This window comes from Lates calcarifer, linkage group LG11 (assembly GCF_001640805.2).
Source record: "Lates calcarifer isolate ASB-BC8 linkage group LG11, TLL_Latcal_v3, whole genome shotgun sequence".
NCBI lineage: Eukaryota > Metazoa > Chordata > Actinopteri > Centropomidae > Lates > Lates calcarifer.
Genome location: NC_066843.1, coordinates 20,555,834 through 20,581,513, shown reverse-complemented (window position 1 = coordinate 20,581,513; position 25,680 = coordinate 20,555,834). Strand labels below are relative to the sequence as shown.

Sequence of the window (25,680 nt, the reverse complement as noted above, 5' to 3'; positions counted from 1 at the left end):
TTTAATTTTAAAAGAAGTAAAATCAACCTGCAGCAAAAATGCAACACAAATGCTGCTCCTTTTTTTCCTAAAACAAATTGTGGCCTCAATTTTAACTTCATCTGTATACAGCACTTGTTTCCTTAACAACTCTGGCTTATTGAGATGTTGCTTTGCAGACCTCATATGCTGACTTTTGTGATGGGGTCACAGGTAATATTTCTGTTGACTCCTCCATGTAGACTCTGTTTGTGTATCAGTGCTGCACAATGGAACAATGCACCACCACTCTGTGTCAGCTAAACCTTCCTGCAGCTCCTCTCCAGTCATATGGGGGTTTTACTTGGCCTCTCTGCCCAGAGATCCATTTTTATATGAATGTTTTCTTGGTCTTCCAGTCTTGTGTGGATTTCCACAGTTCCTCTTGGAAATTTGAAAAAAAAAAAAAAAAAAATACTTTGTTATTTTTTTATATCCTCATCTTTGTAGGCATCAGTTACCTTATTTTTTCAAATCCTCAGTCTGGAAGCATCAGCTGACAATTCCTGATGACAATTTTTGACCTGACTTACAAGTCCTGATGAGTCATTTATGGTCTACCGAATTAATAAAGTTCTGACTGTACAAGTAGAAGTAAGTACGGTAATTTATATAGCTCCTCTCAAAAGCACACATTACAACATGCTTCAGAGTAAGGACAAGAATCAGATTGAAGTCAGAACAACAAACACTTAACACACATCCAGTGAACTTCGACAGACGCTGAACTCTAGGACAGGTCAAAGAACCAATCTGACCTTATTGGAACAATATTATTTAGACTTATTTAGACAGTGCTCATTAAAAGGTTGTACTTGGGAATGCACATTGGAATGTTCCACCTTCCTTTGCAGATATAGCAGAAAATATTTGCTTACAACATTATTTGCCATGGCCAAGAGGAAGTCATTCTATGGAGCAGCAGGATGCATTAAGGCAATGGTCACCAAAAGCAACCACCACAAAATTATATTGGTTTTTTAAAATCTTTTTTTTTTTTGAAAAGATGTAACATTGCATTGACAGTTGAAGGAGGGCTCATTTTTAATGTCAGAGCTTGGGAACTGACTCACCTAAATGATTACAGTCTACTTTGGTGTCAGATCCCTGTTTTTGTAGACGTTGGCAATGGGAGCAGCATGACTCAATTTATTAATGTCATTAGTTACCTGTGTTTGACATGTTAAGATGTCTGAGGTCTGCAGAGCACCACTGTGCCATTGTGCTTACCCTGGGAATGAACAGTGAATGTTTTTAAAACCTTTTATATTGATTTGCAGTTATTTCCCACCCTACTTTGCCTCAATTAGTCAACTTTAGTGCAGAATCACCATGCAGCATGTTCCCAATACACTTTAAAGTTAAAGAGGATACACAGGTCTAAACACACAGCAAGCAAATGAAGTAATAAAAAAGACAACCACATGAAAACATCAATGTTAGAAGGATATCTGAATATACAGGCCTCTTCCATGACCCGGGGAAGGTGAACATGGAAGTAAGGGTTTTGGTTTTAAACCTTTCACTATAACATGGTCGACAAGAGTGGTACGAATTTCATCTGTCTCTGGCCTTTTCTTACTTCCTCCTCCTCCTCCTTTTCGGTTTCCTTGTTTTTTTCTGTGAAACCTTTCTTGATCCATAGTTCCAAAACTAAGTAAGTGAACTGACCCAAGGACCTTTTATCTATCTCTTGAAGGTTCTGATTGGTGTGTGAAAAATGTTGACTCTTGGTGTGCTAAGTCTGTTCAAGCTTTGCACCTGGTGTAGGCAGTAACATATGAAGGAATTTGTAGAGTTTTGCACCAACAGTTCAACAAATTTGAATCATCTGTGAGAACAGGGGAATAGTGTTTATAGTTTAGTGGAATTTGTGTGTTTTTTGGTAAATGGTTTTGAAGGTTATAAGCCTGGTAATAGTCTGTAAGAAATTGAGAAAAAATGTAATGCAAACTCATTACTCCCTCCATGTTTACATGTTGTCTTGATAAGTTGCTGTCCACAGCACTAATTCCATCAGCACAACAACACAATCTTATCATAATCATCACTCTGCTGATCTCACTTTCTCTTTTTTCTCAGAAATTATGTTTTACTTCTCCAGTTAACTCAAGTCACTTCTATTTGAACATGTTTGGTCACTGTTCAGTTACTTTTAGTGAAACTCAAGACTTCCTGCTTTTCTTTAATCTTTATTTGTTAATGCTGGTTATTATTTATTATTTTGCTTGAGAATTTATGGTAAGCTAACTCTTCATCAGTTTATACAAGATAATATTCACCTTTAGAACTGTAGACTTTTTTGCCATTACAAAAAAAAAAAAAAAAGTTGTCTATGACTAAATGACATAAGCCAGGTTTCCATCCACACGTTTCCATGTGGCACAGAACGTAAGTGAATTTGCAAAAGAAGATGCTAATTAATGTTTAATGAGTTTCCACTCATTATGAGAATATTAGGGCAGTGAACCATAGGTGGTGTGAATTCTGCTGTTTTGCACTGCTAAACAATCACAGAATTATGTAAAAATGATTCAGTCAAAAGAGCAGCAGGCCATTATTCAGTGCAGTATCTCAGGAACGGCAGGGGAGATTTTGACCATATTTCCTACAACTGGCTGGTGGAGGCATACAACGTTGGGGCGGTAATTCTAGTCACTTTTAGGCCCACTGTTCATGAGGGTGCACAGCAAAATATTCAAAATTGCAGTTATTTCCCACCCTACTTTGCCTCAATTAGTCAACTTTAGTGCAGAATCACCATGCAGCATGTTCCCAATACACTTTAAAGTTAAAGAGGATACACAGGTCTAAACACACAGCAAGCAAATGAAGTAATAAAAAAGACAACCACATGAAAACATCAATGTTAGAAGGATATCTGAATATACAGGCCTCTTCCATGACCCGGGGAAGGTGAACATGGAAGTAAGGGTTTTGGTTTTAAACCTTTCACTATAACATGGTCGACAAGAGTGGTACGAATTTCATCTGTCTCTGGCCTTTTCTTACTTCCTCCTCCTCCTCCTTTTCGGTTTCCTTGTTTTTTTCTGTGAAACCTTTCTTGATCCATAGTTCCAAAACTAAGTAAGTGAACTGACCCAAGGACCTTTTATCTATCTCTTGAAGGTTCTGATTGGTGTGTGAAAAATGTTGACTTGACTTTTTTGCCATTACAAAAAAAAAAAAAAAAAAAAAAAAAAAAAATTTGTCTATGACTAAATGACATAAGCCAGGTTTCCATCCACACATTTCCATGTGGCACAGAACGTAAGTGAATTTGCAAAAGAAGATGCTAATTAATGTTTAATGAGTTTCCACTCATTATGAGAATATTAGGGCAGTGAACCATAGGTGGTGTGAATTCTGCTGTTTTGCACTGCTAAACAATCACAGAATTATGTAAAAATGATGCAGTCAAAAGAGCAGCAGGCCATTATTCAGTGCAGTATCTCAGGAACAGCAGGGGAGATTTTGACCATATTTCCTACAACTGGCTGGTGGAGGCATACAACGTTGGGGCGGTAATTCTAGTCACTTTTAGGCCCACTGTTCATGAGGGTGCACAGCAAAATATTCAAAAGCATTTAGGGAATTCAAACCTATGAGACTGCAGTCACAAAGCAGCCTCTCTCTTGTGCCTAGACGCTAATAAATTAATCCATAATCCTTCTTCATTACTGTATTTAGACATGCAAGGTTTTTTTCTGAAAAGCCAAGTGGTGTGTTAATTAGTGAGAAAAGTTGCCCTGAGAATTCAGCTGCAGGAGGAGTGTTTGGATACTGTTGATGTGGGTGATGATAGTTCCTACTGCAGAGCCTCTGAAGTCTGCTGGGGGAGATTGGCTGTCACTTCTCTGCACTGATACACACATATGATCAGACACCATGATACATGCAAACACACATGCACACATCCATGAAAAATACACTGTTTCTACATGTATTCAGTTGATGCTGATAGTAATGCAGCTTCAGAGATATACAGTAAGGAGACTGCTTTATTTTTGTAAATAAGGTCTCTCTCTCTGACACACACACACACACACACACACACAGTACACAGGATGTACCCTGTGGTAAGTTGAATTTAACCATCTGTAAAAGCAGGACAGTTTCTCAGTGTTTATGGAGAGCTCCTAATTGGCGCACTCACAGAATACTAGACTTACTGTGTGTGTGTGTGTGTGTGTGTGTGTGTGCACAGAAACTGGTATCGCTGCACCTCCCTCCTGCCTGTCTTCCTTCCTCCTATGCATACTTTATTGAGTTTCCTTACATCATTCCTCCATCCTTCTTGTATCTTTTCCCATAGTCTGTCCTTATGCCTCGTACCTCCTTTCTCCTTTCCATCTTTTCATCTGATCATTTATTTCATCCTACTGTCCCTCCATCACCTCATGCTGTATGTTGTTCACCCTCCTGTTTTTCCATCTTTTCTTCCAATGCTACATTTTCTCTCCCCTTCATGATTCATCTCAATGACAATGGCAGCACTGTTGTCTGAATTTAATTAATCCTGTAGCACTTGATAAGAGGTATGGCTACTAAATAATGAGGTGTCGGAAAACGATTAGCTTAAAAGTTGAGCAATGCATGAAGTTGACATTTTTGGTGAAATTGAACAAAACAGAAGCCAAATCTTTTCGTACATTGTATGGGGAACACTGCATGTTATGTGCACGTGTGTTTGAATGGCACAAAAGATTTAGTGAAGGCAGAGAGGATGTCCAAGGCAATGAACATGCACATCAAAAACTTCTGAAAACATTCAACAAACTGAGCAAATCATTCGAAATGATTGATAAAGAGACAATTTTGCATGAAAATTTGAACACAACAAAAGTGTGGGCCAAAGTTGTCCCTAAACTTCTGACTCCTGATCAACAGGAAAAGCAGTTTCTGTCCCAAAAACAAATCCCAGTGCTTGATCACCCTCCCTGTTCACCTGATCTGGCACCATGTGACTTCTTCCTTTTTCCTAAGATTATATCTGTGCTCAAAGGAACACGTTTTGAGTCTGTGTCAGAAGTTAAGAAAAGAACAACAGAGGTTCTAAGACAACTGTCTGAAGAAGATCTACTGCACTGCTTTGATCAGACCTGAAAGACCTGAATGCAGCGATGTGTTGATGCAGAAGGGGAGTATGTTGAAGAAGAAAGACACTGAAAAATGTTTATGTTCAATAAAATTGTATTACAGCATTAGTCTCATTATTTAATAGCCATACCTCGTATTTCATTTGTCTCACCTTTACTGCGAGTCAAACTTCCCTCAGGTTGTTTGTTTGTATTTCATTCTTGACTATGATGTTACACTGTAAAAATTGTTACTTAGATCTTACTCAAAACAGGACTAGGTAAAAACTTGGTATATGGCTGGACCGTTTTTGGGTGTGCAAAATAAGACATCCTATTGTTGTGTGTTGTTTCTCTGCTGCTGGGCTGCTGACAGTGGACAGGCCCTGCACAACACTGACACAAGTGTCCCCATGAAGTAATCATAGTTTAGGCAGTTTTAAAGTGCAGTGCAGTGTCTCGTTCATAAACACAGTTCATTAAAGCATGAAGCTCCACACCTTACCCACACAGTGGAACACACAGTATGAACACACATCCTACGAGCTTTGTTAGACCAGCAGCCATGTTTGATTATCTGAGCCAGGGTAATGTACTTACCCATACATACCACTCTCTGCTGTTCACCACAACACACACAGACACAACACTCTCATTGTAACTACACACTGTCACGCTTCTGATGAAAGCTTAAATTCAAGAGATGTCAGGTGATTGAAGTAACATGTCTCATTTTGAAAAAATGATCAGCTACAGACTGAAAGGACACATTCCAACAGAATGCCTCATGAGAAACATGTTTTGTTCCAAATTGTTTTGTTAACAAAAAGAAGATAATGCACCTGTTTGCAACGAACAACAAATTATGTATTAATTTTATTAAAATGACCCTAAACTTTTTCACTTGAATGTGGTCCATCACCACACATTTCACACATTTCTGTCTTTTTTTGTTTATCTGTAAGATAGGACTCTGTTGGTTACTTGGACATACAGAAGAAACAGAGAATAAAAGACATGCTGTCCAGTATAATGCTTTTACAGGCTAAAACATGGTCTAGTGTGTTTGCTAATGCTACAATATGCAACTTTTGAAAATCAAGCTAGTGTTTGTTAGGAATCAGGGGCTTGCTAGCCTGTGAATCGGCCGTAACAAAGTGTTCAGGCAGCTAATACTAACTTGAAGCCTCTCTGATAGAGGAGTACTAGATCAGACGCAAATTCACACACTGACTTTGGCCTTTTCTGATTGGTCAGCAGGGTGAGGGTTGCTCAGAAACTTTAGGAGGGAATATCTCTGCACTACTGTACAAAGACTCCAGGTCACAGAAGCCTGACGAAAAGCACCTTTCCACATTAGTATTATTAATATATTAATATATTTTGAAAAGATGAGAAGAATAATTTAAACAGTTGCTATCACAGTTTTTGACACATTTCCATCAAATCCCTCCTCTGCAGGGTCGAGGGGTTTTCAGGGAGGTGTTGTCACTGTGACAGAAAAACCTTTCAGCTGCAGTTTAGCTTTTCCTTCCTCTGTGAATTGAAACCTGCATGATAATTTAGCCTTGGGTCCCTGAGAAACCTATTTAAAATATTGTATTATAAAAATGCAAAACTAAAGCTTTTATTCCCTGACAGCAGTGATGTGTTGCTGGCAGCTGCTGTATCATTTGCTTGGTAAATGACATGTGAAAATGTGCTAACGTGATGTGATGATAGAGTGATGATGCACATGTTAATGTTTTCCTCTTGTTTGTGGTGGGTAAGGGAGAGTGAACGGCAGAAAGGGCACTCAAGACAAAGAAAGGCTGAAGACAGAGGGAGGAAAGGATGAACTGCAGGGAGAGAAAGAAGAGAGGAAATTAAAACATGGAGAGAAGAAGGAAGGATGATGACTGTCTGTGTGGCTTTCTGTGAATTTAAAATTAATCCTTATTTTCTCCACTATACCTTTATTCTCCTTCCTTTCTACCCTCCTTTGGCCATCTCACAGCACAATATCCACTTGTAGAGACTCCAGCATTATTTACCTATTTTCTGGTTCTGTTAAGATTCTCACAGCTCTTAGTTAAGGTTCAGGAAAGATCACAGTCTGGTTTAATACAGAAAAAAATTCATTCATTCCAGAAAATCTGACTCTAAACGTCATACAGACAACATTTCCCACAGAATATATTTGCTGTTGCTGTTTAGTTAGTATATATGTTAGTTAGTATAGAAACAGGAGACAGGGTTGGATGGGCAGCAACATTCTGGAGCTGCAGAGTAAACCTACACTTTCTTATCCTTCCATTCTTTCATCATTTTTCTGTCTTCTATTGAATCAGGCTGATATTTTGCTCCTTGATATTTTAGCCATGGTTATGATGAGGAAATGATCACAGGTTGTTTTCATCTGTCAGTCAAATGGTGAATATCTCTCAGCTTGAAGCTTTCTCTCCTGATGGAAAATGAAAGAGGCTGGCCATCTGACCTGAAACTGTCACAAGTTTGATCCTTGTAAAAACATACAACATCGGGCTATCATTTCTGACTCCTCTTCACATTCAGTCAGACCTCATGCAAGCTGCCATGACAGTTTGAATCTTGTGCATGGTTTCCCTTCAAGGCTTGAAAAAATCGTACCACTTTCTGAAGAGTTTAAATGTTGTATCTAGTGGCTTTGTCAGCAGTTAATGTTATCATTTACTTACACTTGATATAGCAGTTATAAGCCATTTACAAAAAAGTTACAATGGCTTATTACTAAATTATTCATTAACCACTTATTAAGCCATTAATTTTCTATTGACCCATAGCAGTTGTGAAAACAAATATATTATATATAATAATAGTTATCATCTTAACTAATTTTGTAGCTCAACAGAGGTGACTTGTGGATTTGGGGGTTTAGAGTGTTCCTCCTTGTCTAGTGAATCACCTCACATATATTAGTTATCAGATAAGTGGTTTAATAAGCTTAACAGTCATCACAAAAACATCAGGTACCTGTTTTCATGATGATGATTTCTGCCAAAAAGAAAGTGAGAGCAGCAAAGTGGTGAGTATGACATAGCTGTTGTGGTGGTGTAGTGCTGTGGAAATTTACATTGCACTGGATTTATTGAAAACAACAGGTGCACAGAGAGGAAGAGTTGAGTTAACAGAGACTGCAGATAATAATTTCGAGAGTCAGTTTGTAGTTCTGTTATCCACAGCATTGACAACAACACAAATGTGTAGCATTAAAGCAGAAATGTTTGCCACATTCAATATGAATTTAATACTTGAATGAGTGGTTTCTGTTCTATGCTTGGACCACAGTCATTGTAGATGGGTACAAAGTTTCAAAGTTGTCAAGAAACCACACACTTAGTGCACAGTAACGCACATTTATTCTGCGCTTCCCACGCTTATGCCCATCCCTCACTGTTTCCCCAGTAAAACAAAAATGGCAGGTAAAAATGGTGACTGTCTGCTACACAGCTGCTCATAATACAGCCAAATGTTTCTGAGTGTGTATGTGTGTATTTTCCATACCAGGTGTGTAATTGGATAGCCATCAGTGGGAGTTACAATGTCATCAGATTCACTGCTGTAAGTTATGCACACACACATGCATGAACACACTTTTTTGCATGGACATACAGATACACCACTCGACAAGTGTACACATGTATACACATTACCAAACAAAACACACATCCACAAGCCTTTATTAATACAAAAACACACTGAGGGAAAGTACACAGCCAACCAAAATACCATAATAGGGTTTTGTGTGTGTGTGTGTGTGTGTGTGCATTTTAGAAGCAAACTGTCATTTGACTGTCAAGCCTGTGCAGATGACTCACACAAACAGAGACACAAACAAAGAGTAGGTGTAGTGGGTCGTCACGATGGAACTGACAGGGTCAATGACAAGTGACAAGTCAAATCTCTCACTGTCTGCTCTTCTCTCCTCCTCCTCTCTCTGTTGGATTCCCTCCTGTCTGATAAAATCGGACACTGTGTGTGTGTGTGTGTCCGTGTGTGCATGTGCTCCTGTGGGTCTTGTGAGAAGCAGAGAAAAACAGAGAGGTATTCTGACCTTGAAGAAAACAAAAAGAGGAAGTAAGCTTTTGTCAGTCTCTTGCTGAATTAAATTGTTCTTGTCTGAGTGAAACCATAAATCTACAAAAGGCTACCTATTCAGACACAAGGAAGAAAATATTTATTGTAGGATCCAAGCAGTGACTTTCCCTGTTACAGCCATACCTCAGGATCTCAGGCAGGTATATGAGGAGAGACCTTTGTCAGTGTGACTTTTACTGTCACACAATTATCAACATTGCTGTGCCCTCGATTTGCTCAAAGTCCAAGAGGTAATTCTGCACATTTTTTGATCATAAAATGAAAAGAAAATAATGTTTTACAATTTGGATTTTTGTAGTTCCACCCACTGCTTCTGTCAGTACTGATAACAACAGACACTCAAAAGTATTGGGAGATGCTGGAACATCACCAGAAATACATTAATTTTATTTAGATGTGACACAACTCTCAACTTCACATATTTTCACAATACACATATTATAATTAATTCACAACAAACTGTTTTCATTTGAATTGCACTTTCTTAGATATCCAATATTGAATTCAATATTCATATATATTGCAAAATAGCAACAAAAAGGGTCCCTAACAGAATTGTTGAATAGATAGATAGATAGATAGATAGATAGATAGATAGATAGGTAGATAGATAGAATTGTTTCACAGAAAACTACTATAAATTCAGAATATCTGTGCTGTAGTAACGACAACACACTCTCAGTTGTCCTGTGTAAATGAATACCTGCTTTGAAGAGGAATGGTTATCCCCAGATTTGCATATCACTGCATTATTTTCTGAAAGGAGTCTGATGCCTGAGATGGTTGGGTAAAGATTCACAACAGTGTCGGGAGTTGGATGACAGAAGCACCTGATTGGGGTAAATATAGAACACACAGATTAGTGATTAGCTGCTGTTTGGATAAGACAGAAATGTGGGAATTTTGCTTGATTAAAAGAGAGAAACCATGAAAGAGCTGCCTCCTGAATTCTCAACAAATAGGATTGAAAAAGGAAGCAAATGTAGAGCTGTAGTTTTAAAGCTAGACCCAGTAGGTGTCACTTAAACCATCCCTAAAACTGATAATGGACCATGGGTTGTCATGGGGGCTCAGGTGGGGGCGCCTCCAAAGATCAGGAAAGGAGTGAAGAACGTCCAGTTTGGTAACCTCAGGACTGCATCTTGACGATGTAGCTGGTTCAACAGGCTGTGACCTCGCTGTGTACTTGGGTTTTGGATCAACTGAAGAGTCCTCAGAGACTTGTTGGACAACCTGATAATAATGAACTGTAATAGTCCAGCCTATAGGCTGCAGGAGTACATTTACGTTTGGTCTTAACTTCTCAAAACAGAGTTGCCAATTACCAAAATTAGATTTTTAGCATGTGTGTCACTGATCGGCGAGAATGTGTTTGAAAAGTGAACTGGATTGGTTGGAGCAGTGGCGTTCGGTTTATGGCTAAGGCTCTCGCTTCAAACAGTGACTCAGCTACTTTGGCTTCCCGGCTGCTCGGGAGGTGTTGGGATAAGACTAATGAGAACTACACTCAGCTAGTTCTCAGTAGTTGGTTTGGAGTGACAATCTATAGCAGCTAATACATTGGCTTCCATGATGTGGAGCCAGTTTCTAATGTGCAGAGCATAGCCTCAAGCACAGCAAATAAACTACATTTATTGCAAGTGCCATTACTGCTAAATGAGTCAGGGGAGTAACTAAACATATGACACAGAGCGGGAGAGAGTGGTAGAGGGAGATAGAGAAAGAAGCCATTGCTAACTGCTAGGCTTAAGTTACTCGCAGAACTAGAAAGAATGAGGGAGCTATAGGTGCTTAAGCAACTAATGTAAGTTGATGCCTCGTTTCCACATAGCTTGTACTTATGCTAATCAACCAGAGGTCCACTCATTCCCACGGTGACCTCCGTGATCTCTGATGTATTTGTGAAGCTCCTCCTTCTGTTTTTGTTTTCTAGGAATGAATGGAGTTCTGGTTGGCTTGCAAACATGTTGAAACAAGGTGTTAGCATAAGACCTTCCAGAGGTATGCTTCCAGGTATGTGCAGCTGTGACAAGACCCCGGGGCGGACCTAGAACATGACCTAGAATAACTCCTGGGTTGCTCTGATCAGTTGCTACTGTGGCCAAGGAACAAATAACTGGTAAAAGATAGCTAAACAGATGACTTTCAACCAGTTCTATGGAACTGAGGAGGTCAGACATCTGGAAGGAGCTGGGAGCAGAATCACTGCTCTCTCCATTTGACAGGAGCCAGCTGAGGTGCTCTGGTGTCCTGATTAGGACCAACTGGGAGGAGACTCTAGGGCAGACCCAGAATATGATAAAGAGGTTATACATCCCATCTGAGCTGGGAAAGTCCTGGGGCCCCAGGAGAACCTGGAGGATGTGGCAAGGAAGAAGAACATACTCTGAACTACAATTAGTCCACATCACTGTGGCTCAGACCCAGATAAGAAGTTCATTTCTACTCCGTACTTGTAAGGCTGCCTCTTTGCCAACAGGACCTCTCCAGCACTTGACACATGATTTAACTGCCATTAAAGTTGGTGTTCTGGTGAAATATGTTTTGATAAATTGCGCCTAATTTTCAATATATAGGTGCATATCAAGTGTCTAATGGGTTTCATGCACAGAATTTATTGTGATTCCAGTGATGAATTATAATCTGTACATCAGAAATTAATAGATGCGCGCACGCACACACACACACACACACACACACACACACACACACACACACAAAACCCAAACTGTGAGGAGAAACAATTAGATAGACATTTCATTCTCTCTCACACTTTCCTACTCCATACTGTTTATATTCTGAAAGGAGCTTCCCTAATGAACTGATAGATCCAGTAGTCTGGACACTGTCGGTTGTGTCTGTCTGTTTGTGTGTGTGTGTGTGTGTGTGTGTGTGTGTGTGACTTTTTATGTGTGTCATAAATGGAATGTAAATGGAACAGCGTCTGGTTACTTGGCATCGTAAATGTTGCAATTATAAAAGCAATTTCCATCAGAGACGTGGTGGGGAGGGGGGGACAGAGAGAGTAGTGACAGAGGAGAGGGAGGGATGTGACAGCGATGGGATATAAAAAATAAGAAGTTTTTAGAGACAGTGAAATAGAAAATACATCTTCCAATTCTTGTGTACCCTCATTAAAGGGGTAGTTCAACATTTCAGAAATATGGTTATTTGCTTTCTTTCCCAGAGTGGGAGAGGAAGATGGATGTTGAATTAATGTAAATGTAGGGCAGAGTGGCACAGAGCAGTTTTGTTTGATTCGCTGCAGTTGTTGCTCAGATGCTCCAAGCTCAGGTTCTCAGTTTTAGAATAAAGACTAGACTATCAGCTACTCCCATTCAGTGTGATTAAGCCTTAAGCTGATAGCACTGTCAGGAGCCACAAAGGAGAAGCACTCCAGGGTCCCAGGATTGTATTACTGAACTACAACCAAGATGCTAACTTTATACTTCTTTCTCCTCACCATCTCGCGCTCTCAGTCAAAATTCAAAGGTGATCAAGCTTTTTCCATTGCTGCACCCAGACGATGGAAGTTTCCCCCTTACGGTCAGGATCTTTCCCATCGGTCACCTTTTTAAATCCCTGAGCTATAAGCTTTCTCTATGAAATCTGTATTTGAATCATATTAATTATTAATATAACAATACAATAGACTTAAATCCACATCAGACACTGGAGATTAGAAGAGTAGAGTTGCACTGATTCCAGAACCATCTGTATGTGGTCTGTGTCTTCTGATGTGACTTTGAGAAGAAGGAGTTTAAGAGTTTGATGCAAAATGTGCTCAGTGCTAACAGCTAAATGAATGAGACAGATACACACAGAGGAAGTGTGGCCAAAATCATGAATGCACACACGTGTACACACACTACAAACTACTTGGACCAAGAAGTAGGGCTTCCTGTGTTCTCTGCTTTCAAAATTGCAAACTTAATTTTACATTTGTAGTCCCAAACTCCATTTAGTTTGACCTGGAGGTGAAGCATCAGTTTGTTAGTCCCTACTCTCTAAACAACATCTGGCAACTTCCCAGCAACCTTCATCAAATTTGACTCTCAGTAAAAGACTTTGAAAAATACATGACCCTATTGAACCCTGTTAACCAAAAACTGTTTGTACATTTTCACACTCTGCTGTCCTCAGAATGCGACAAAACACCTGGAGGACACAGAGCTGAAAACTGAACGCTCCACATGAGGAATTTGTGTTTAAATCTTGTTCTGAGCTGACAAAGCTGTCAATGCTCTAAAATCCTGACTTGCAGATTAATTAGGTTTGTCATTAATAAAGCTCTATAAATTTCCAACCTCCAAACATGTAAGAAACACCCTTTACTGTGCTGTTGATGTCACTCAGAATCACACTTGGTTGCCATACTCACATCAGGGTTCTGATTACAGTGGCTCTTAATATGGCACAGCACTGGTACTCAGCCTGACATCATAAAATAGAGAGAAAGGCAGGATGAGTGTATGTGAATGTTTGTTCACGCTCATGTGTGTATGTGTGTTCGTACATGAGGAAAAAGATGTTTTTTTTCTTTTGTACTTTCTCGCTGAAAGCTGTTCAGCACATGTCAAAAAACCCACATCACACAACATGAGAGAGACAGGATCACACGAGCTTTTAACATACACACATAACAATCACGTATGAACACATGCCCACATGCAGAGAACACATGCACACTCTCATACCCGTACCCACACACTCTGTGGGAGTTAGTGAAATAGAACAAGGTGCCATTTAAACTGTCAAGATGTCAGTCACAGTTGCCAGTCCATTATTTCTGCCCAGAGCCTTGAGAAAAGTCCCCCACATATTTTTTTCAGAAAGCAAATATGTTGTCTGTGTATATGTTACTGACACGTTCACTATAAACTTGCCAAATACAACATTTCCTCATTACACTGATAAAAAACAGAATTTCAAGTGACCATTTCATTTCCTTCAGATGCATTTGCTGTTGCCGTTAGGTTGTGCAGAAACGTCATTTCTGGGAGACAGAGTAGCTGTGAGGGTGACCTTAGTCACAGTGGTGCTCTTAGCTAAATGCTAACACCAGCATGCTAACACATTCACAGTGACAAAGCTACCATGCTGATGACTAGCTGAATGTAATATTTACCATGCATTTGCTAATTAGCACTAAACAGAAAGTACAACTGAGGCTGATGGAAATATTAATGGTTTTATTGATATGGCACTAAGTAATGGATCAATGAAATCCATCCTGAGGGAGCCATACATGTGTGTACCAAATTTCATGGCAATCCATCCAATAGTTGTTGAGAATTCCAGTCTTCCAGCCTTATGCTGATGGGAAGCTGAAATCTCAGGTCAGGGTAGGGCTACAAATGTTTGGACTGGTTTCACCTGCAGTCTACGTCTTCATCACCGTTAACCCTTATGTGAAACAAAATCATCTCAAATCAAGTTCCACTTCTTTCTTTCTTTGTTTTCACCTGCATCTGGTGGTAAGTGGTGACTCCTTATGTTCTGACAGTAAGTCCCACTGCAGTGCTTCTAGTAGCCTGTGTCGAGTTAGCAGTTTCCATTCTGGTCTTAAGTCTTGGTAGGATTCTCATCATCCACTCCTATTAATCTTTTTGTGTCACCCCCCCTGGACCTACTGCACCTCTCTCTCTCTCTAGCCTCCTCCTCACTGTTGTGTGTTGGAGGGTTTTCACCTCTGATGTTGTCGACGCTGGTTAGACTTGAAACTGAGATGTGGCACTGTGAATGGGTTTCCTGTACACTGCGGTCTTTCAGTCACTCACTTGATTCACCAGTGTTCCACACTGCAGTCATGCCATGTGATGATGTGATATGAAGTTTGAAAGCTCAGGAGAAATTCATTTTGTCACAATTTGTCTGAATTTAGGGTCAAGATATATATTAGCTTAATTTTGAACAAAATAAGTATCAAGTATGCAATGAAATGCAAGAAAAAAAGGTGATTTGGTGACAGAGATGACAACAAACACACACAAATGAATCAGGCTTTGTCTCTGGTCATGAATTAGGCATTGTTTTTATCCCTGCAGGGGGAATGAGATAGCTTTTACAACAGATTGCAGACACTGGTTTGTATGTCACTGCACATACACCTGCGCGCACACACACACACACACACACACACACACACACACACACAGGTACAGCTTACAGGGTGTTTTTATTCTCTTTCCATTCCCCTGCCTTCCTCTCTGGCTCTTCCCCCACCTTCTCTCTTTCCTCATCTTCCTTCACATTATCATTAACTCACCTGTCCTGTTCTCTGACTTTTTTTTCTTTCCTCTCACTTACATTCTCCTTTTCCTCACCTCACATTTTCTCTTTCCTCCATATACTTGTTTTGCTTTTTTTTTTTTTTTGCTGTGCTTAAACACCAAGTGGGGAACGCTCCAACATCCAGCAGCAAAACTTTCCATGACATTTTAACTCCTCATGTATCCTACAGAGTCTGCTCAGTTTTAATTAGGCAGGGACTCCAAACAACAAACATATGGAGGCACAGAGCAATTTACCAGCTGCCAGTACACTGCCTCACAGAGCTGGCTGTTAAAAAATGAGGAGACACGATGAGGAAGGTGCTTGGGACACCACATGGAAGGTTTTGTGAACAGAAGTGGGATGAAATAGACTGTAGTTGTGAAGATGAAACCCTGCAGGGGGGCCAGAGGTATGCTCTCCACAGAATGACAATTTTACAGTTTTAACACTTAAATAAAGCATTCAAAGAGTGACTGTGTTAAAATTTTCACTGACCTATCGTGATGCCACCAGTGTGTGGGATTTACACTGAATAAATGAATATGAGTAGGGGCTAAGTTTGCTTTATGGCATGCAATATTCAGAGTGTCTTCAAACTGAGCAAATCCTGCTGCTGCAGCGTCGAACAAACACAAGTTGGCACACTTTATTTTTCAGTGGAATTGAATACAGTGATGTTACTGTAGCTTACTCAAAAAACAACATGTCAAATAGCAGCAGTAAACAAAAGGCCATAACCTCAGTCCGAAATTTTAAGGGTGAATGTGCAAAGTATTGGTCAAGCAGACTCCTGTATGAAGCGCAGGTATGTCTGTGACTTGACCATGGCAGAGCGGGGATAACCAAAGATTTACATTTCAGGTGTGATTCAGGTGTGACATTTAAATTTAAAACCCACTCTCAGTTTACAGTCTTTCACCTGATTGTGTTGGTTGCAACTGGCTGTGTTTGCATGTGGGCAGTCTATGATGCTTCTTACCCTTGTTTCTACACTACTGACTCTCTCTGGTCTGGTTGTTCAGGGAGCCTACATATTGTTACTGGAACTTTTCAGCATTCGTACTAAACTCATTTTTGACTGTGCCTATTAAAAGCATGCATATTTTCCCCATTAGAAATTGTGCTGTGTCTGCTGATGGGGGTGACAGTGTGCTGACAGTGCGCTGTGGGGCTTGTTTCTCTGGACACATTCGTAGTTTCTGTTTTTTCAGACAATAAGTTGCATTCTGCATGCTTTAGTTTGTGGTATTTCCCCTCTATGTTGACACAGAATCTTTGCAGCGTTAACAATATACAGTCATTCAGGTCAAGACTTGATGTAGCCTAGCCTGTTAGGAAACTAACTGCTAGCCATATAAATGGAAGAACATACAAGCTTAAATAGTGTTACAAACTCACTCAATTTCCCCTCGGGACTTACTGTAGTTGTACACACTCACTGCTGAGACTACTTGGTACAACAAATCTGTACAAACTCAGCTCGGCTTGGCTGCTGTTGTTTCCAGTTCTCACACAGACTGGCTGCTATCCACACACATACGCTGAGAAATGCTAAAGAGGCTGGTTGGGCACTTTGGGATTTGCAAGATTCATACATGTGCCAGACTTACAGTAGACTCTGTGCTTATTAGCATGTTAGCCCATAGCTACTATTTCTGGCTGCCTGCAGACTTTTCCCAGTACTCATTACTGCACTTTGGTTGACAGTTTGAGAGCTTTTAGTGCTTGTCAGTGTCTTCCAATTTTGATTTAAATACTTTTGTTGTCTGCAGGTTTTTTTTATTTATTTATGCTACTTTAATGGTACAGCATACACCCAAGCTGGTCGATTTTGACTACCAAATAATACTAATACTAAAATAATACTCCTTCAGAATCAACACAACCATACCACAGTAACAGATTACATTTAAGAATAGGTGTTAATGAGGTCTAAAACAGATTCAGAAACCCTCAAAATCATATATATATATATATCTCATTAGTCATCAGTAGAGCTACTGTTGCCATTTCTAATGATTAGCTTGCTTCCCAGAGCCTTCTTTTATTGATTAAGGAACACAGTCATCAGACAAGAGAGATGGTCAGTGTTAATTTAATTGGCAAGGAGGCACACAATGAAAAGATCTTTCATTTAATTTTCTGCCATACTTTTTTACTGTTAGGGCAGCTGCTGCTGTCTCCCATGAGCAGAAAATGTGTTGTAATTAAGAGTCAATTGATTTTATGTGGACTGATGATAAGGTGCGTCCACTACAACAGGGAGATCTGAATACAGTTTTCAACGTACAAAGCACACTCCCACACATACTGTCTGCATGTATAATACTATTGGATATTGTGGATGCGCGAAGAGGGAAAATAAAATACACTGCTCTCAACACAACAGCCTAGTCTTAAATTTCACTCTTTACACACACAAATGCACAAAAACTAGACATGGTATGAATGTAGGGAAGACTAGTGCTGAAGGGATCAGGTGTCACAAAGCTTTTTTCGGCCTTGCTAAGGAGCATGATGGTATGATCTTCCTATCAAATGGACACCTCCTTCTTTTTGGCTTCTCACATTGTCACTTCAGGCGATTAAAGCTTCATAAAGTTTTTTCCAACTGGGGACAGAAGAACAAGCTGAAAACTCAACTCTGACGTCACATTAAGTGATGTCAAGCAAGTAGAAGTAAGTCAAGCAAAATAAAGCACATGTGGGGCAACATCACTTGGTGTGGTGTTTGAATCCACCTGATTTATCTAAGTCTACCAGACACAACCTTTGTTCCTGGCTCTTCAGCTGATGAATACTCCATGTTTCACCAGTGGACAGTAGGTTTATCAGAGCTTTTTCACTGAAAACAGCTGCCTGTTGATCCTGGAAATGATTCTGATTAGTTCAGGCTGCTGTGGGTTGTAAAACCAAAACAATGAATTAAAAAGGCAAAAAATCTCAGCAGAGCTGAGAATAACTGCAGAGTTGGTGATAATTCTCTGAGAGTGCAAGTGACAGGACTGACACATACAGACAAACAACCATTCACACTCACATTCACAGCTATGGGCAGTTTAGAGTCACCAGTTAACCTGCATGTCTTTAGGACTGTGGGAGGAAGCTGGAGTACCCAGAGAGAACCCACACAGGCACAGAGAGAACATGCAGACTCCACACAGAAAAGCCCCGGGCAACAGTGCTACTGTGATGGTGACAGCGCTAACCACTGTACCACACTGCCCCCACTTTTCATATTACACATAGTTTTTTGATTCATTGTTTATATAAATTATATATATATATATATATATATATATATATATACATATATATATATATATACACACATATATATATATATATATATATATATATATAGTATATAGTTAGTGACTGGTCTTTATTTCTCCATGTGAGATATTATTTGAGAACTCAAAAGAGCCCTACAAGAGATTAACACGTGCCAACCGCTCTTGATTTGTTCTGGATCACAATGACATGTCATTACATTCTGCTCAACTGATGGATGTGTTGGACTTGTTTGTTGTAATATTTCATGTGCACATTCATAAACACACATACATACATACATACATACACATGCACTTCATCTACCTCTGAGCATGAGTGCGAATTCCCACCAGGCAGCAAGGTCTGTGAAGAGCTCTTGGCAGGGAAGATGAGACGCTCTGACCTTTCACCAGCCTTGGCTTCAGGGAGTTAGATAAGTGTGGTCTCTGGAGTTTTATACGCTTCACAACACTGACATTTGTGTAACTTGCAGCTGCTCCTCAGGCAGTTTTTGGCTTTATGGAAAGAAATAACTTCACAATGCCAGTAACAGTGGAGAGGATGTGCTTACACACAGCACAAAACATCATTAAGATATTACTTCTTATGATCAGTTATCATATTGAGTTTTCAGTTTTAATTACTGCTGTGTTTGTTAGTTAATGATAGTTTATTAAATACAGCACAAATTTGGACTGATTGGGGAAGTGGTGAACATGTGACTGAAAGTTCACAGGTCTGATCCCTGTAAAAGAAAATATAGCCCTGACTGACCCCTATGAGGCACCGAGCACGTATATACAGTGTATGTATTTATCTCTTGGAAGCATATGAGAAGAACTAATTCATGCTTTGCATGTTAAAGAATTAGGCATGAATGTGGTGATTAAAGCCTTAAGCCTCTGGAAAAAGGATTAGCTTGAATCTCATATGCAATCCTGTTTGAAGACCTAATGGTTCCTTTCTTTCTTTACAGGTCAAAGGTCACCGAAAGCAGTGGTACCAGTGGACGGAGATGATGTCCATGCAAAGTAAGTGCTCTGTCGCAACAGCAGCCAGCTCTTTTTCTTTCTCTGCCTACAGATAGGGCGGCACAGTCCAAAGATATGCATTAGATTAATTGTTGACTCTCAATTGCCTGTAGCCTGCGCATGTGAGTGTGAATGGTTGTTTGTCTCTATATGTGATATGTGATGCCCTCAAAGGATAGCAGTATAGGTAATGGATGATATCAATGTATACCTTTCAAGCACGTTCTGATATTAATGTGTAATATCTGATGGTAATTTACTACTCCACTGTGTTAAGTGGAGGTGATTATGGTTAAGTTGCAGTAGTAGTAGCAGTGTAAGCAGTACTTTAATCAGTTGTAGTACAGGAAACTGCAGTTTTAGTATTTGCACCAGCAGCAGTAACAATAGTCACAGCACAACTAGAAATGGCAGCTGCAGACGTAGCAGTAGCAGTGACCAGAGTACAAGCAGGTGTAGCACTAGAGGTAGCAGTGTTAATATTACCAGTAGTAGTACCAGTTTTAGTACATTTAGCAGTAGAAGTAGATGTAGTACTGGCAGTATTACTATAACTTCAAGCAGCAGTAGATGTGGCAGTATTCAGCACTAGAATTTTCACTAGCAGCAGCAGCAGTAGTACTCTCACCAGTCACAGTACAAGCAGCAGAGGTAACAGTAGTAGTATAACTCATATCTGATTTCAGCCATATGGTATTTCCTGCAGTGAGTGAGGCGGACAGTGTGGTGAAAGTGGCAGAGTGGCAGCAGACCTACTATGCTTCAGACTCTGGCATCCAGTCAGGAGCCACCACAGTGCGGGATGATGAGAGCAGCACAGAGTACAGCAGCAGCAAGAAGTACACTGGCAGTACTATAGCCAGTGCTCCCACTGTTCCCACTAATGCCTCTGCTGGAGGAGGAGGGGACACAGCAGCTGGTGGACTAGAGAGCCCCACAGGTGAGATGTTCTCCAAAAACTCATGTGGTTTCACTCACTCGTGTGTGTTGGTCTCTTTGGCTTGTTTCATTTCATATGTCATTCATCTCCCTTCACTCTCTTTATCTTTGTTTCTCTTGCTAACGCTTTGTTCTTTATCAATGGCTCTTGTTTTTGCTAGAATAACTGAGCTGATGTAATATCATGTAAGACATTGGACTTGCTGGTTAATAACTTGCCCACAGATCTGTCTGACACACACGATTACTGTTACTATAAACTATTTATTAACTCAGCTGTGCTAAAAAATAGCAATTATTATCTAACAAAGTGAAAATGTAAAGTTTGTTGTGCAAGGCTGCAGGTTACAGGAGAAGAGATGTGAGCTGATGCATCACAGTAAATATGAAGAAACTTTATGTTTTGTCCTCATTTCACTCTGCTACACGCTGCTTCGTACCAGTCACCTGACACCCACAGGAGAAAATAAAAGTCTCCTCCAGGAAAACATCCCTCACAGACATGTTCCCCTATAAACTCCACTGTCACACCTGTGCTGTTTGTGAAGACAACCGGTCGATATGAGCTCAGTTTGATAACGCGGTGCCTGGATTTTCAAAGCAACCGGCAAAATGTCAACCAAATGTAGACAATAATAAGTAGGCAATAAAACACAGCTATGGGCTGCAAATCTCACATCTTAGCTGGTGCTTTTCTGCCCCAGTAAATTCCCATAGTCCTCTCCATATGCAAAGGAGTTAAAGTATAATCTGCCAACATTCTGTGTTTTATTTACTGCTAATAAATTCCATGAGAAGATATATCTAAACCTGATATATCTTATTCCTCTGTGCCATAGAGCTCCAACGTTATCCAACAGTTATCGAAAACACATCAATAAGCCACAGTGTTCCACCAGGTGACATGTTCCTACGTTATTTTGGCTCAGTGTTTGTCCCACAACCACTATCCAGAGTACCACTGCTGAAAATAGTCCACAGCAAATGATTTCCTCCTGTTTGAGATGCATTTGATTAAAACTACAGAGACCAGCTGTTTTAGGAAAATAATTAATCCTGTACTATATATATTTGTGAGGTATTTAAAAGATGACATCACTAGAAGGGGGGCTGTGGCTCAGGAGGTAGAGCAGTTGGTGGTTTGATCCCCAGCTCCTCCAGTCCGTGTGCTGAAGTATCCCTGGGCAAGATGCTGAACCCCAAACTGCCTCCGATGCATCATCGCTATGTGTTAGAGAGCGCCTAAAAATGTATAGAACACGTGTTGTATGAATGTGTGTGTGAATGGGTGAATGTGATCTCTAGTGTGAGTGGTTGATATGTCTAGAAAAACGCTATATAAGTGTATAAGTATATAAGTTACCATTTAGTAGGGACCAATGGGCTTAGGAAGTCAGAAAATACTTAGAGCTAGAGCTAGGTTTTGGACTTTTCATGGGATTTGTTGAAAAGAAGAATAATACAGATTATTGTCAGCCTTATACTTTAAACTCTTTTATATCCCTTACGGCCTGGTTAACGTTTAGAATTCTGCTCATGCCAGGGAGGATTCGCAGACACGCTGTGTGCAGCCTAAAATGCTCACTGCGCTGACTGCGCGCACATGTTCATGTATTCAGACACCCAATGTTTTAACACCTGCAGCATGTGCATGTATGCTGTCCATGTCTGTTTTGGAGAGTATCCAGTCATTTAATGCCTGACTGGTGGGTCTGAAATCAGGTGCCAAAATCAACAGTATGGTGATTCTTACAATGCATCAGATCAATTTCCGATACATTATGAGAATCAAGCTGTGAGGAGAGCTGAAGGGGGGAAATTAGCATCTACCCACAGGGGAAACATAATGTAGTTAAGCCTTGTTGCACACCTGTTGTAGATGTAGTTGAGTCCATAATACTTGTTTTAATACTTCAAACTGACATGCAGCCTCAGGATTAATGGTGCAACAGCTTGAAGAACATTTTCTCCTGCTGGCATACTTCCTTTTAAAAATTAATGTGTAGTCTATAAGTGATACAAGTGAGTGCACAATGGTAGACAAATAGCCTGGGTATGAGAGTGTGCTGAATGCAGGTTGTACTCCTTGTTCTCAGGATGCCTTATACCACAAAGCAAATAAATAAATAGAAAATAAAAAAATAGAAGCTTTAATGTGCATGTTTCTGACTCATGGCATTTGGGGTATCATCAAAAAAAAGTTCTCATTGATTTCCTTAATCGGCTTGTATACATCACTAAGTTTCTCCTGAGGGCCGAGGATTAGACTCCTGGAAAGCCAAAGCATGTCATTGTAATCTGAATGTGGATATGCCACGGTGGATACAAAATGCAGAAGGCAAATCCATGAGTTGGTCATAGTTCAGTTAATAATAAGCTAAAATGTTCTAAATATTCTTCCTGAACCATGTAATGAATGTGTTTGATCCTCATACCTGTCACTCAGTCCTCCATTAGTTTCAGGTCTACTGGTCGCACGTTGCTGTGAATGTTGCTGCTGTGAAAATTGACTTGTGATTGTTGTTGTGAAATGAAAAGTGTGAACACACTTGAAGTGATCAAATTATTCACTGAACCAAATATTCAAACTCAAAAGAATGCTTCCTTGGCTACTGTTCTTTGAAAGTGAAGTAATGTGTCCCTGATAATATGAATGTGCTTATGCATGATTTGGCGGATGATTTTTCTCTCCACTTGACAAAGAATATGCATTCCTAACTTCTGTGGTAGGTCATTCACTATTTTCCAGTGCCTGCATTAGCACTGCTCTTATTTCAGCAAGTTCAAATGGAGCCCAGGATGGCTGAATGTGCACAGTTTTTTTTTTTTATCCTGCCTTTGAAATTACACATTTTGGTCTTTGCTGCCACCCTTAATGTCCATAAAGGGATTATGATTCTTTGAAGAGCAGCTTCACACTTGGTTAAAGATTGAACACAGCCCACTCACTTGTGCAAATAAGAGTGTCATTTTCAGATAAAGCAGCATTTATAAAGGGTTTAGAATCTGTAATTCATAACTTCATTAATGGTTAATATATCATGTGTTGATGCTTTATGGACCACTTATAAGTGGGAACATCTTTTGGGTTGCCAAGTTGTAGAAAATCTTCCTCCATTACGCAATTAGTGGTCTGATCACTTGAGTGCTGCATGCCACCCACGACATTGTATACCTGAATGCTGTTGGAGTGGGTCTAACTCTGGGTTGTGTTGTTTAGTGGACAGGAACCTCTGTCTTTCATCACTTGACTGAAAGACACCAGACATGGTAACAGCATCATCTCCCAGCAGCTGTAGAGAAACTAAGTATCTTCCATAAGGAGCAAACTGTGCTTTTCCAGAGAAAAGTCCAGAACAAAAAGAGAGAGCATAATGAACAATACTATTATGAAATACAATTCTCACATAAGACATAAATAACCAAAATACATTCCTTCAGTGAAAGATTACAGCAAGATATTTCAATCTGCAGAAACTGAGGTACCTAGAGAAACAAAAGATTCACAGCATTTCTCTCTATATATGCATGTTCTCTGTGTCTATGTAATACTGGCATGAATGATGTCACTACTATATAAATCCTACTATACACAAACTTCTCCTTTATTTTATGCATGAAAATCAGTAAAATGTTGGCTCCAGTGTTCAAGAAAAACACAATGAAAAATTCTTTGCAGTGAAAACAATAAAAACAGGACACAATAAGAATAAAACACCAACAATGTAATAACAAAATCACTGAACAGCAGTTATGAAAACAACATGTTTAACCCTGATTTCCTCAGGCAAGTCATTCCAAATTCTAGGAGCTTTAACTGCAAAGAGAGAGAGAGACATCTGAGGACCTGAGGGGATGGGAGGAGACATAAGGCAACAAATGGTCAGAAATATAACTTTGGGCAAAACCTCTCTGGGCTTTATAAGTAAGCAGCTGAATTTTGCAGTCAGCCAGTGTAGAAAAGCCAGGATTAGTGAAATGTGATCATGTTTCTTTTCACCGGTTCAAATTCTAACAGCTGGGTTTTAGATGAGCTGTAAGCAGCTTTTTTTGAGCAGAGAATTACAGTTGTCCAGTTGACTGGTAATAAAGACAGATACAGCTGGACCACTGATTTAACATGTTTATCTGAGCTAAGGTTGCAGTCAAAAATGACCCCAAGACTCCTGCAGTGTTGAGTTACTAAGGGCAACAAGGAACCAAGGCTGTTAGAAATTTGGGCATTTGCTTGACCAATGATCAGTGATGATGATGATATGTCTTTGTATGAGGGAGTCATGTAGATGGAAAAGAGGACTGGACTGAGTTTCTGTGCTGATTTTTGAATGAATTCTGGATCCTGCGTTCATTATATGACTTGTATCATTTGTTTTCATTGGAGGGGGTCTATAGAGAAAAGAGAAAATTTCACATACAGGGATATGCTTTTAGGAAGAGGACAATGGTAGTACCTGTTTTAAATCAATGAACCAAATCAAACTGGCAATTTCCCATGTTATTGCCCATATTTTCCACGCATGAATGCCTGTTGCTGACCCTTGCAAAAGTGAAGATAAATTATTTCCTACCTTTGCTTTTCAGTATAAAAACTGATTGAAAGTTTAAATTTTCAACAATAAAATAGTCTGTTGTAGTGGCCTTTAAAAACAGCATTTCACATAAACCTAGATCCTAGAGCCCAGAGTCAGGTTGTTTTTTTTTTTTTTTAGAGATTACATTTGTATGCACACACCCAATGTAGCATAAACAGAACCACATACCCATTCGTTTCCTATGTCTAAGCCCATTGAACCAGCCCATTAACAGAGAAACCATTTGCTATAATGTGCTATGTATCACTACACATGTAAAACTTAATGGGAGATGCATTTATATGATAAGAAATGAATTGTGTATCATCGGTAAAGTAATGCAAGGTTCAGATTCTTGTAAAGGCCTGTAGTAGA

General features: G+C 39.7%; 1 protein-coding gene across 1 annotated transcript in view; it reads left to right on the top strand.

The window, feature by feature from the left end:
* LOC108898097 (junction plakoglobin-like) overlaps positions 1-25,680 on the top strand; it is a 105,925-nt gene that overhangs the window by 37,457 nt on the left and 42,788 nt on the right. The window contains 2 exon segments of the mRNA XM_051073783.1: positions 19,741-19,795; positions 20,502-20,735. Of these exon segments, the coding sequence (XP_050929740.1) occupies positions 19,780-19,795; positions 20,502-20,735 (250 nt within the window). The 5' untranslated portion in view covers positions 19,741-19,779.